This window comes from Ictalurus furcatus, chromosome 13, assembly GCF_023375685.1.
Source record: "Ictalurus furcatus strain D&B chromosome 13, Billie_1.0, whole genome shotgun sequence".
Taxonomy (NCBI): domain Eukaryota; kingdom Metazoa; phylum Chordata; class Actinopteri; order Siluriformes; family Ictaluridae; genus Ictalurus; species Ictalurus furcatus.
The window spans coordinates 15,419,720-15,433,838 of NC_071267.1; the positions used below are offsets into that span (position 1 = coordinate 15,419,720).

At 37.6% G+C, this 14,119-nt stretch overlaps 1 protein-coding gene across 1 annotated transcript in view; it reads right to left on the reverse strand.

Moving 5' to 3' along the window:
- Positions 1–5,432: 5,432 nt before the first annotated feature.
- Positions 5,433–14,119, reverse strand: part of thbs2b (thrombospondin 2b) — a 14,072-nt gene continuing 5,385 nt past the window's right edge. Inside the window, exons 6-21 of the mRNA XM_053639940.1 lie at positions 13,592–13,826; positions 13,328–13,498; positions 13,054–13,230; positions 11,940–12,113; positions 11,661–11,788; positions 11,409–11,561; positions 10,913–11,131; positions 10,150–10,257; positions 9,866–10,025; positions 9,641–9,759; positions 9,323–9,557; positions 8,249–8,476; positions 7,900–8,171; positions 7,601–7,698; positions 7,188–7,327; positions 5,433–7,073 (exon numbers count right to left, since the gene is read on the reverse strand). Coding sequence (XP_053495915.1) covers positions 7,066–7,073; positions 7,188–7,327; positions 7,601–7,698; positions 7,900–8,171; positions 8,249–8,476; positions 9,323–9,557; positions 9,641–9,759; positions 9,866–10,025; positions 10,150–10,257; positions 10,913–11,131; positions 11,409–11,561; positions 11,661–11,788; positions 11,940–12,113; positions 13,054–13,230; positions 13,328–13,498; positions 13,592–13,826 — 2,625 coding nt within the window. The 3' untranslated portion in view covers positions 5,433–7,065. The remainder of the gene's footprint in view (positions 7,074–7,187; positions 7,328–7,600; positions 7,699–7,899; positions 8,172–8,248; positions 8,477–9,322; positions 9,558–9,640; positions 9,760–9,865; positions 10,026–10,149; positions 10,258–10,912; positions 11,132–11,408; positions 11,562–11,660; positions 11,789–11,939; positions 12,114–13,053; positions 13,231–13,327; positions 13,499–13,591; positions 13,827–14,119) is intronic.

Genomic DNA, 14,119 nt, shown 5'->3' on the forward strand with positions numbered 1-14,119 from the left:
TCAAATCAACCATGAAATGAGAGACATCAAGAAAGATTGATTTTTCCTTAACTTCTTGGATTTTTCTGAAAGGCAGCATTGTGCATAGAAAAGCAGTCTTGTTGTTTCTTGGATGAACATTAATGAATATAATCATACTCATTCATTCCACCTCTCACTTGCCTTTTTTCACGTAGAATTTTTCCATATCCTTAAATGCTCCCAGGGCCCAGTCCTGCAGTCTGCAAAAGCTGGATTAATGGTAATAATTAACTATGATTGTTTCTTCATTCTCTGCTTTTTGCAAGTAGTTTAAAACACATACATTTATATCTGTTGATCATCAAAAATGTTTGACATTTCTGGATCAATAAACTGTCTAGCTTTGGAGAAATGTGAAAATGCACAGATGTTCCTCTAATAGCCCTAGACCCCAAAATTGTATTACAAATGTTGATAAGTGAGTAAATATGAGGAAATGATTAATCACTTAATGACTATGGACTGGGTGATAACTGGGGAACTGATGCCAACTGGGCAGTGCAGTACTTCTGACTCTGTGAGTGATTATGGGGCAGCCTTTTCATTTTGGCTGTGGTATGATCAGAGCTGAAGAAAAAAGAGGTAATTTTATTTAAAATGAAGGTCAGTCACATGGCAGCGTACATGTAAATACGCTCAAAAACAAAAGAGCACATACTGGCTAGTGTTACTGGGAGACCATTGATAATCAAGCCTTCATGGTGATTTCATAGTTGGTATGTTGTCAATATGTTTGTATGTTAGCCTTTTCAGTGTTGGACTTTTTGTATGTACAGAATTCAAACAAAATGACTTTCAGACAGGTGATGAAGTCAGTACACTACAAAGGGGTAACTATGCAGTTTGTTTTGTAACGCAGTAAATATCATATGGTGTTTTACAATCACAACATAGAACATTATAACATGTAAACCTCAAACTTTGTCCTTAATTTTCAGGAAAATCCATTTTCATGACCTCATATCCCCATTGTGCTATAGCAGGGACGTCCATCTGGTGTTACTATACTGGTCTGAGGAGGCTCGTTGAAATGGAAAACGTTTACTTTTCCACTTGGCCTCCAAAGGTTTGTTCCACTGCTGCCAAACAAATAGATTCGAATGAATATGTTAGTATATGACCTTTATACAGAGTATGGCTTTTTATGGGTCTTTGAACAGAACATACAATACAGGTCTTTTTAGTCACTTAGTTATTGGAAGTTTTTGTGATTCAATTTTCTAAGTCTGATCACCTAATCTCTCCAATCGTCCAGAGAAAGAACTAACATATCAGCACATAATGGCATAAAGGAGATCTGGTTGCCTTTTGGAAGTTGGTGTTTGAGGAAAGTGTGAAGGCTTGTGCTGGACAGGAATGATGTGAATCTGATTTCTGATGTGGTCTGGAGAATCCTGTTTTAATACTGCTCCTTTCTACTGTTCTACTGTTTCTACAGCTTTCTGGTGCTGACATAAGAATTAACGTCAGACTCAGTGCAGCTTAAGTGTTCTTGGCTTATACAGTAGCACACAGGTATCAAGAACGCCTTGTTCCTCAGGCTCTCAGGCCTTCCATTTGTTCATCCTGGGGCACAAATCAAATCAACTGAGGAAACTTAAGCCCAGTTTTTTTCCTCCAAAACAGGAAAATAATTAAAATGTAATTCCCTTTTCTTTGAGTTCTTTCTGTGTCTCTGGAGAACACCCAGGTCCTGTGTTGTAAATCAGGATTACATATGAGTACTACTACATATTAAACATCTAGTTTTCTCTCAAGAAGCCCTGTTCAATTTGAAGCCAAAGTTGTTTTTCTATCATTTGGCAAGTGTTTATGTGATTATTATTGCACCATTATAGCAGTTAACGGTAGTCAAAGTCAAACAGTCAAAGTCAGAGGCTTTTATTTGTCATTTGCACAGCTGAAACATGGAAAACTGTTCATTAAAATTCTTGTGATAGCTCCACTTACAAATACTGGACATATATTGACATGTAACATCTACTAAGCAAAACATACTCCAAATACGAAATACACAGGGCAAAAAAACCTACATTATAGAAAAATATACAAAATACACAATATATACTCCTAATATGCTTCCTGACATGTTGGGGTATGCAAAGAAAAGAATTTCACAGTGTTGTAATGTATATGTGATTAATAAAGACTAATTATCATTATTATATACAACCCCAATTCTGAAAAAGATGGGACAGTATGGAAAATGCTAATAAAAACAAAGAGTAGTGAATTTAAATGTACTTTGGCTTATATTTAAACAAAAAACGTATAAACACAAGGTATCTGATCTTTTACCTAAACAACTGCATAGTTTTTTGAAGGTAAACATTTATTTGGAAATTGATGTATGCAACACCTTCCAAAAAGTTGGGACAGGGGCAGTTTAGGACTAATGACTGTGTGACAAGTTGAAATAAGAAGGTGATGTGAAACCGGTGAGGAAATCGTCTAATCATAGTTTATAAGGAGCCTCCATAAAAGGCCTAGTCCTTCAAGAGCAAGGATGGGTCGAGGCTCACCAATCTGCCAACAGACGTGTCAGTGAATAACCCAACACTTTGAGAACAACATTCCCCAAATACAAATCATTAGGATTTTGAGCATTTCACCTTCTACAGTGCACAATATAATTCAAAGATTCAAATAATCCGGTAAAACCTCTGTGCGTAAAGGGCAAGGCTGAAAACCACTTCTGAATGTGCGTGATCTCTGATCCCTCAGACATCACTGTCTTAAAAACCGTCATGAGTGTGTAATGGATATCCTGACATGGGTTCGGGAATACTTTGGTAAATCTTTGTCAGTCAACAGCATTTGCCGCTGCATCCACAGATGCAAGTTAAGGCTTTACTATTCAAAGCAGAAGCCATACATCAACACTGTCCAGAAACACCGCCAACTTCTCTGGGCTCGGTCTCATCCGAGATGGACAGTAGCACAGTGGAATTGTGTTTTGTGGTCCGATGAGTGAACATTTCAAATAGTTTTTGGACAAAACAGCCATTGTGTTCTCCGGGCCAAAGAGGAAAAGGACCATCTAAGCTGATATCAGCATCAGGTCCAAAAGCCAGCATCTGTCATGGTATGGGAATGTGTCAGTGCCCATGTCATGGGTAACTTGCACATCTGTGAGGGCACCGTTAATGCAGAAAGATATGTACACATTTTGGAGCAACATATGCTGCCATCCAGAGCAGGACAATGCCAAACCACATTCTGCCCGGATTACAAGCGCATGGCTGCATAAGCAGAGAGTGCGGGTGCTAGCATGGCCTGCCTGCAGTCCTGACCTGTCTCTGATTGAGAATGTGTGGTGCATTATGAAGCGCAAAATAAGGCAACGAAGGCCCTGTACATTGCGCAGCTGAAGAAATGCATAATGGATGAATTGGGGAAAATTCTACTTGCTAAACTTAACCAACTGGTGTCTTCAGCACCCAAACACTTAATAAGTGTTATTAAAAGAAAAGGTGATGTTACACAGTGGTAAACGTTTGACTGTCCAAACTTTTTTGGAGTGTGTTGCAGTCATCAGTTTTGAAATGAGTGTATATTTTCCAAAATAAATTAAATTCACAAAGTAAAACATCAAACAATGTGTTAATAATGTGTTTTCAATATAGTGCAGGGTGAATTGAATTTTCAAATGACTCTTTTTGATTTTTTTTTGTTTTGTTTTGTTTTGTTTTTTTTTTGCATTGAAGTAAATAATAATTAACTAAGCAGTGAATTATAATGGTAAAACAGTTCAATACATTTGTATGCAAACCTCACCCTTCACCAAATTGCATATTTTGTTGATTTTCAAAGTGAAAAGAAGTAAACACAGCAGCAAATTATTTTAATAAATAACATTTTCTGCAAATGTTAATGCACAGTTTCTTTATATTTGATGAACTTAAAAAATGGGTGGTGGTGGGGGGGGGGCGATAAAAGAGTAATAGTGGTATGTGCAAAAGTTTGGACACCCTACTAAGTCAATAATTAGTAACAACCCCTTTGGCAGATATCACAGCTTGCACATGCTTTTTGTAACCAGTTAAGAGTCTTTGGATTCTTGTTTTAGGAAATGTCAACCACTACGTTTCTAGTTCTGAGATATTCTTGGGTCATCTTGCATTCTTAATGACATTTCGGACAGTGGAAATTGCAAGCTGGAATATTTTAGTGCTTTCCCCTGCTTTGGCACCAATTAGCTTCATTTTCAGATAGTCAGCTGCTGAGAGTAGCCCATGATTCTTGGGTGTTAAGACAAGTTTTGAAGAGTCAGAGAATTTATTATGCTCTAATTATACTCAATTTCTAATGACAATTCTTGGCCTGAGTAACGAGTCCTAATGAGTCAATTAAGGCTTAAAAACTTAATTAATTTCAGAGACTTTACAACTGGAAAGGTGTCCAAACTTTTGCATATGCCAAAATTACTATTTATTCCCCCTATTTTTAATATTAATCAAATATAAAGTAGTTGTGCATTAATATTTGCAAATATGAAGTAAATAAATTAAGCAGTAAATAATTGCTTAAAGAAATCCCTATCCTAACGAGTGTGTGTGTATGTGCACGTGTGTGTGCATGTGCAGGAGGGAGGGGGTAGGAGAAAAAGAGAAATAAGCTTCATATGGTTGTTGACACATAACAAGAAACTTGAATTTAGCAAAGCTGTCCCTTGAATGAGACCTTTATTTATATAGTCAGGCCAGCTGGATACACAGACAAACAAAATGTTACCATATCACCCTCATTTGAAAGTTGTGAAAAAGGGACATTCCTTTTGGAGAATGTGTATTTTTGATGGATTTCATATTCACCCGCTGCATAATCCATCATAGTCAAAAAACTGTATCCATTTAAATCTCTTCACAGACTCTAAGACATGGCTTAATAAGAGAAAAGAACATCCAGAGTTGGAAACCCTCATCAGCCTTCACGTTTTACTGCGCTATTTCCATATAGTCAATTGCTGGGATTGATTTACAGCTGTGGAATTTAGTAGAGCCAAAAATTCACAGAGGGATTTCATTAGAGCCAGTTTTATCTCAAAGCTGATGCCTTCAACTCAGACGATCATCAAAAGTGATATTAACATAGTATATAACCTGTCTTGAAAACTCTTTCTGGTATGTCCAAACTGTCATTAGTGCCTAAATCACAAGAGAGCCCAAAAACAGGACTTTAAAGTTAGCCCTCTCACACAGTGTTATCTGTATGCAATCAATACATAGTTTTGTGATTTTTTTTTGTCCTGTGAGTGTTATATTAAATATTGCCATAATTACAATAAGCATCCTTTTGGTTACATTAATCTGTGTGTGTTATAATGATAATTTGAGTCACTAATGTCAGTTTTTGTCATGCTTTGCATTTTTCATATTTACAGTGGAAAAGTAGATGAAGAATACCGTGAATATATTTTTATTAACCTTTTTTTAATAATGTATTTATTTCAAACATGTCAAGTTTGCAAAAAAAACCAAAACTGTTTTAATATCCATAAAAAAGACAACATTTAGCTCTACAATGTAGAGGAATTGGAATGTGATACAAAATATGAAACTGGTTAAGGCATTGTAGGCACACATGCAGCAAAGTTAAAGGAAATATCCACTGACAATAGATCAGTCATTAAGTTATTTTTAAAATGAGTGTAATTATGTTCATTAAAAAAGAAAAAAGAACATGGTACTTCACTATAACTCACAGAACAAAACAAAAAACTGTTGGAAATTGATGGTATGTGATGGATATTGTTGACTTATTTTTTTACTTCTAGTGGTTTATTTTTGCAAATACAATCTGTGGTGTCTACTAGTGCTTTACACAAAAATGATTAGAGGGAACTGACTCTACGTGATCAGCTAAAGACCATTCATCAGGCAGGCTACATCTACACTTTCCTTTATTATAAACAGATTCATGATACTCATGGAAAAATGAGGTATGTCTTGCTTGAAATTCATTTGGCCTTGTACAATTTCCAACTTTTAAACTATACACCAAAGTAGTGTAACACTAATTTGTATGGAAACATCATGTCAATTTATCACTGGAACACTGTAGTAGTAATACCACCTCCAACCACATATAGAGATGGGTAACAAATTAAAGGAAAGACACATTAAACAACGTTTTTTCCATTAATTTGTCACTCATCTGTATATATTCACATTATCGTCAAGTACAAACACATCATACATCTTCTTTTGCTCTTGCTAGACATCATTCTGTTAAATAAACACATCTAACTTCTTCGACAGCAAACCACTGAAATTATTTTCATATCAAGTTCAATTCTATCCCAATACATGAAAAATTAGTAGGAATTACCTGGCAATAAAAATGCTGAATTTAAAGCCTGTTTAACTAAAGCATTGTAACTAACACAAAAAATGTCTAATGGTTCACTACTGTTAAGAACTATAATTCAGATACCTTAATGTCTAATAGGGAATACATTTTAAAGGCAGATGTATAAGATTTTTACATTTCACCTGTAAATTTTAAATGTCTGTGAAAACTAATAAATAAGTATTTACAATTTTTGGCAAAAGCAAAAATAACTTGTTAATTCATAAACTTGCACAACAGAAAAATAAGTTACCACTGAAACAGTATTATTCTGAATATCATACATCTCAAATCAACACTTGTAACCAATGCAAAACTACTCTTTAAAATGACTAATATAACACATACAAAAAGACTACAAGGCTACAATAATAATAATAAAAAATTTAAAAGATAATATTCAAACCCTTAGGTTTATATTCAAGAAGACAGGACTTAATTTGGTATCATGAAGGGTACTTGTGCAACAAAGCTGAGAGGCATTTAAAGAAATACATTGGAATGTAGTAACTTTAACTCCTTATCTTGGTTGTCCAAAATGGAGTCAGTTTCACCGTCGAAGGCCCCTGGAGTTCATAAATCTGTGCATTCTAATAAAGTGAAAAACACTGCAGATGTTCTCAGAAGACTGGTCTGAAACTCTTGTTCTGGGTTTAGATTTCAGTCAATGGCAGGAGGTATAGAGTATCAAAATCAGTTGTCTGTAAAAATAAAAATAAAAAAAATTAAAAAAAAAAAACACACATTAATAAAGTAATTATATATTGCACTAAATATACAACCAAACTGCATTCTAATCAAGCATAGCACCTCACCTCTGCATTCATATTTGAGGTCAGAGAAGAAGACAAGCTCTTGAGAGAATACAAACAACCCCAGTCTACCACCAGCAAATGTCTTGTCATAGACAGGCCCAGAGTCTGCCATGATCTGCTTGCCTTCATACACTACAACCCTGAAGGCAAATAAGAGACAGAAAATAAATCACATTTCCCATTTTTCCCAACTTAGATTGAATAATTTTATACATCAAAGTATACAATTATAAAAGTAAGGGAATATGGTTTTGGTATTTAAATTCTTCCTGACTATAGATCTAGACTTTACCCAGTAATTTCAATGTTCATGAAAATAATATTTTAAGCAGATTTTTCTATAAACAAGATTTATGGACATTAACTGTTACAATCGTTCAAGAACAGTATGTGCCCCAGCAGTGAGTCTGTACCTAATGAAACCAGTCTTGGGTCTGTGGATAAGATGCCAGCGGTACGCAGTGTAGTCTTTCCAGCCAATGTTCTTTGGATCATGCCAAAGTGTTCGTACCTGAGTGTTGCACAGACAAAACAAGCATGTTTCTCAGTTTCTATTTATAGAGAGTTATTAGTCATAGGTAAACCATGAATATTAACAGCTCTGCACTGCTTTGTGTATAACAAACATGATTCAGATCATCATCTTTATAAATTTATAATATTGATATAAAGTGGTGTTTTAGTACCACTGATACAGAGAGTGCAAGTCTACCTGGTTTTTAGTGTTGCCTGTGTGCCAGAGTGCATTGCGCAGGTACTCTCCCGTGCCAGTGGTGGAGTTGACAACTTTGAGTGAGACTCCAGAGATACCGAAGGCCTTCGATGGCTTGTCCTCCCAGTAGGTCTGTGTTATCTGTTTCCACATGACCACATAGAAGCGTCGACTGGACTGATAGCCAAACACAAAACCTGCGTAGTCATCGTCCCGATCCGTGTTCACATAGAAGGTTCCGCTGAAATCCACGGCACTGAACTCATCATAGCCTGTCATTGGAAGGAGATACACTATAACTGCTGAGTAAAAATGTATGAGTGTTGGCTGTGTCATGCTGTTTGCTTACCGACTGCAATGCCAGGGTCAGAGTTAGCAGTTTGAACCAATTCTTTGCCCTGGTTTCGCACCACCCAATGGGGGTCGATCTGAAGGGTTCCCTTGGGATCCAGGTGCACCATCTGAAACTTCCTGAAGTCCGTAACACTGATGGCATTGTTCTCTGGGCATGCGTCGAAGAGGTCAGGAATGTTGTCATTGTCAAAGTCATCTTTACAGGCATCACCACGGCCATCTCCTGCAAAATACACTCACAAATTATGAACTAGCCATAAAACACATTGTATGTACAACAAATACAAAATTCCACAATAAATGGTATGGTTTTAGTAAAAACAAGAAACTTCAAATGTGAATTTATTGTTCCACCATAACTATCCTGAATTTAAAATGGAGAAACTGAGACAGTCATTTAACCTTTAGATACAAATCTTTTGCATGTTTCTGCCAGTTAAAATTTATCTATTTCATATTGCTTCTCATATCATGCTCTTTTGATTTTCTCATTTTTTACAGGGACAGGGCCTTGGATTACCTTCACAGGACTTGTGAAAAATACCATATTAATAAAGGATTGGACCCCACACAAATGAAGGGGGGCTTATACACTGAAATAAACACATGTGGGAAGCCCAGAGGAACATTCCAGAAGAAACATGTCTCAAGTCTCAGAGTTCCCTGATGATCTGCAGAGTATTTGCAAGCCTTCGTTTCAACATATCAGAAATCACTGTTGCCCCAGGCGACTCCTACCTCTCTCAAATCCTCACCCACAGCCCTCACTTTCTGCAGGCCATAGCACTGGGCGCATTCCTGTCATATATAACCCTGTAACTAAATTCATTTATTTTAATCGGTATAAGCAAATATGGACTAATGACTCTGGCCGAAGGGTATTAGCATTCTAGCTTCATTTCAAGTCTAATCCTATCTTAGTGGAGGTGGAATTTGCCCCGAGGTAAGATTGAACCCTTGACCTGATGTATTATCACTGAGTATTTTACAAAGTAGCTTAGAGATAGTGCTGCCTCAAGAGCAGAGAGTGGCTGCCACATGGTCAAAGTGAAAGTTATCCTGCCCTCACCGTTTTCATCCATCTGATCTGGATTAGGCACAAGCCTGCAGTTGTCCCGATCATCAGGAATTCCGTCATTGTCATCATCATAGTCACAGGCATCTCCTTTACCATCATTGTCATGGTCTGCTTGGTTAGCATTGGCAACATAGGGACAGTTATCCAGGTTATTCTGATGGCCATCCTCATCTATGTCCTGGTTATTATCACACTGGTCTCCAATCAAATCATTATCCACATCCGTCTACAAAACAGGGCATTTAAAATTGAGGTTTTCTCAGACGTATTTCCCAGAAAGAATTCATAGTAATTTTAAAATGTCCTGACCTGCTGTGGGTTGTGGATGAGTGGGCAGTTATCACACTGGTCCCCAACACCATCCAAATCTGTGTCTTTCTGGTCAGTATTGTAAACAAAGGGACAATTGTCTTTCTCATTCAGAATCTCTAGAAATCAAGAAAAGTTAAGGAAGGTTAGTCACCACCACCTTTTTTTAATGTAATGGAAAGAAGAAATGTTGATAATATATTAGGGACAGGTCATGTCTCATACCGTCTGCATCAATGTCAATAGCACAGGCATCTCCTTCACCATTGTTGTCTGTGTCAGTCTGAGCAGGGTTGGGCTCATAGGGGCAGTTATCACACCGATCCCCTATAGCATCCTTATCGTAGTCATACTGCCGAGGGTTGTACATCAGTGGGCAGTTGTCCTGAAAGTAAAATATTAAATTTCATATTTAACATGGTTAGTAGACAGATTTGTATCTTAATTCTGCATATTATTCTTGTTAGTGTTACTTAGCTTGTTAGTGACAAACAGTGATAAACACTCACCCGTTCATCCACAATTTCATCATTGTCATCATCCTTATCACAGGCATCTCCCTGTCCATCACCGTCAAGGTCTTCTTGACCAGAGTTGGGAAGGGTTGGGCAGTTGTCCTAAAATTATTATTAAATAAATAACACTGACAGTGATAAATGCTCTGCTACCCTGTTTGTACAATGACATTTAGGGGAAATCATGAAGTCAGTCGTTATGAAGTGTCATGCTTGATTTTGCCAGTTCCTTGTTTACTATTTGTTGTTCTTTGTGTGCATATTTTGTATGTCCTAACCTCATTTTTACATAACAATTTGCAGATTGCAGTCTTTCTTTCCAGGGTGCATTATTAAATAATCAGCCAATTATCCAATAAACATGAAGAATGATGAAATCATTACTTTTGTGGGTTCTTATTGTGCTTTTACCCCCCCCCCCCTTTAAAAAAAACTCCAGATGAAAGACATGCAAGGGTTTTGCTGCACGTGAAATATATTATTGGAAAATGCACAATATTTTGGCTGTTTGTTTTCTCTGAGGGAATGGTATACTGTCAAATGTGTCAGTTTTCTCAATGTGCATGACAATATGGGCCAAGTGAATCATTGTTTTCTGAGTGTGTCCAAATCTATAAAATACACTTTCCCCATGTCACATGAGAGAAATATCTTAACTGTGATTAGATTTTTCAGGGATATACAAATCTAATGACACTGACATGGTGCCATGAATTTGCAGGTCATGCTCATTTAGTAAATGTCAGCTATGCTGTACCTTTTTGCAATGGTATGTAGCATTGGCTCCACACACCAGATCCTGATTGGGCCAACCATCAAGATCAAAGTCCTCTCCACACACAATTCCATCTCCAGCATAACCAATACGGCACTCGCACTTGTACATGGGCTCAGTGATGTGGCTGAGAAAGATACACTCAGCGTTCTTATGGCAACTGTGGGTATTGTCTTTACATGGGTTGTAAGGTTCACACACCTATTCAAAAAAAAATTTAAAGTCAAAGAGAGACAGAATTTATTATATATATATATATATATACATATACATATATATATATATATATATATATATATATATATATATATATATATATATATATATATATATATATATATATATATGATAGATAGATAGATAGATAGATAGTTTAAATAGTTTATATAATATAGTTTAAAATACAGCACAGGAATCAGCAATGTTTGTAGCTTTTGTGGAGGAATGAATATACTCTGTGAGCTGAGGGCTGTTTGACCTGTTTGTTTGTTTTAGCTGACTCTACTCCAAGGCCATAGGGCTGGGAGCCTTTGTAACGTGGAGGGCAGGGCAAACAGTGGAATCCTGGGTCTGTATTCACACACTGCTGAAGCCCACCTACTTTATGACACGCATCTGACACCATATTACACTGCAAAAGACAACAGGGAGATAAAGAGCTTGAAGTTGTCCTGAGCTTGAAAGGTACATAATATTCTTGTTGTAATCAGTCAGCTATCAGATTACTTACCTCATTCACATCTTCACAGAAAGTTCCATTACCACGGTAGCCTGGTGGACAAGGCCCACATTCCCAAGAGCCATCAGAAACGGTGCTGCACTCCACTCCCCCAAAGCATGGATTTGAAAGACAACCATCTAACACAAAAGTCAGAATCAATTTTTATTATCTCTCATGCACTGATCAGAATTAAATATGTATGAATTGCATTAAACAAATAAACATGAATGGTGAAGATCGAAAACCTTGAATTTGGCAAAATAAATAATGGTCCTCGTGGATGCTTACTAATGGGGCACTCCTGTTTGTTGCATACTTCATTGTCAATAAAATCGCCCATACATTTCCGGCCACCATGCTGAGGAGCAGGGCTATTACACTCCCTCTCACGACTTTTCAAACCCCCACCACATGTTGCTGAGCAGGTTGCCCAGGGCGACCATGGGCCCCAGCCACCATCAACTGTTTGAACACACAGATATGCCACATATACATGAATTACATTAAGCTTTAAAATACACACATCAGCCCTAGTCTCAGACCTGGGTTCAGGATGCATGCAGGTGGCATGGTGACGACAACGTTAGTGCGATGGAAAGATTTTGCTTTACTTCAGTCTTCTGGGGTACACATTTACTTAGACACAACATCTGTTATTTGGTTAGATGTTTTGCCCTGTTTGCTATTTGGTTTTTATGTTCTCTTTATTCTCTTTGGATAATTGAAGAAATGCATAATTATACCTGCTAAATAAGAGATGACAAAGCACTCGTTCAATTTTTGCTTAAAATAGCAGAGGTGAAAATCAATATCAGATTATTAACATTTACATACCTTATGAGCATACAGTATAGCAGCTTTATAACTTTACATACATTATGAGCATACAGATGTCTGTTTACCACTTTTAAAGTGTTTATTAAACGGTAATTTATCATAGTATAAATTTGTAAAGAATGTATGAGTTCATACACATCATATCCATAAATAGTTAAAGTAAGCAGAGTAATGTAAATGTAAATGTAAATGTAATGTGCACACTGCCTGTCCTTGAAGCTCTCACCAGTTAAAACATTAATTTAACTCATCGAGCAATTGGCTAGATCTTAAATGCTTGATTACTCTGGCTATAAAAATCCTAATGTGCTTACAGCTGAACACAGTTGCCTCTTGTTTCCCTCTGGACAATCTCATTTATTGGGCGCTTCATGAGAGTCTTACCCATAATCCTTCATGGTATGAGTTGCCAGCCCTATAGCTGTGTATCCTCCAAGCGCTAAGGATAATATGAGCCCTGGAAAGAATGACATCACTCTCCCGTTCTCTCGTTCTCAGCTCAACTTTGGACAGCAGGGAGAGGATGAGTTTTAAATGAACATATGTGTGTATCACTCAAACTCACTCGGGCAGGGCTTAGTCTGGCAGCTCTGTGTCTCTCGTCCTTCGCCATCGCAGTCTTTGCCTCCTCGCTGAGGAATAGGGGAGTTGCAATGGCGGATGCGAGTGATCAACCCTTCCCCACATGTCACTGAGCACGAAGACCAGGGGGACCACAAACTCCAACCACCATCCTGACGAACTATACACACAGGAACTCAATGTTAGCTCCACTTCCCCACTTTTTCCACTTGCCCCACAGAGAATTTTGACTGGCACAAAGAAAACGTTTTCCATACCTCTGCGGTCACATTTTCCTAAACTGCACCTCCGAGTCTGGATCGAGGGGCCAGAGCATGTGTTGCTGGTGTCGTCACATGATCTGCCTCTTTGTTGTGTACCGCTGCCACAGGTGACCGTACACTGAGTCCACTCTGACCAGGGAGACCAGCCATCCTCACTGTCCATTGCTGGACCCCAAAATAGACACAAAGTAAGATAATAAGTTTTTAGGTCATAATAACTTTAAAAAGTATGATATATGAATTGTGAGAGGCACTCACGAAGGCAAACTGGACAGCACTCCCCATCAACGAAGGATGGATTGGCACAGGATACTGGTGGGCAAGTGATCTGACGACACACCACTTTCCCATCCTGGCATGTACATTTGGTGCAACTATCCACAATCCAGTCCTCCTTATTCTCAAACAGTCGCCCATCCTGCCAGCAAATGCTCTGCTGCACTGGATCTTGTATCTTATTCAGAGCCTCACGCATGGCAGTGTTCTCCTCTGTCTGAAATCCAGTACTAAACAAATTAGTCTCCATATAATCTTGATGAGCCAAAATGGAGCTGTGTTTTTCAACTAGGGTTCCGCATACCCAAGTATATGCTGACATATGGTTATTGCAGCGCACTGCCATCAAATAGCCATAAATTTCCACACAAAAGTGCATAAAACCCTGTGATTTACAACACTATAATTCCTTCCACAGGTATGTTAGTAAACAATTATGACCCAATTATCCAGTTTAAGAAAACGGAAACAGTGAAAAATGCCTCAATGGACTTTCCAAAATGTTCACTT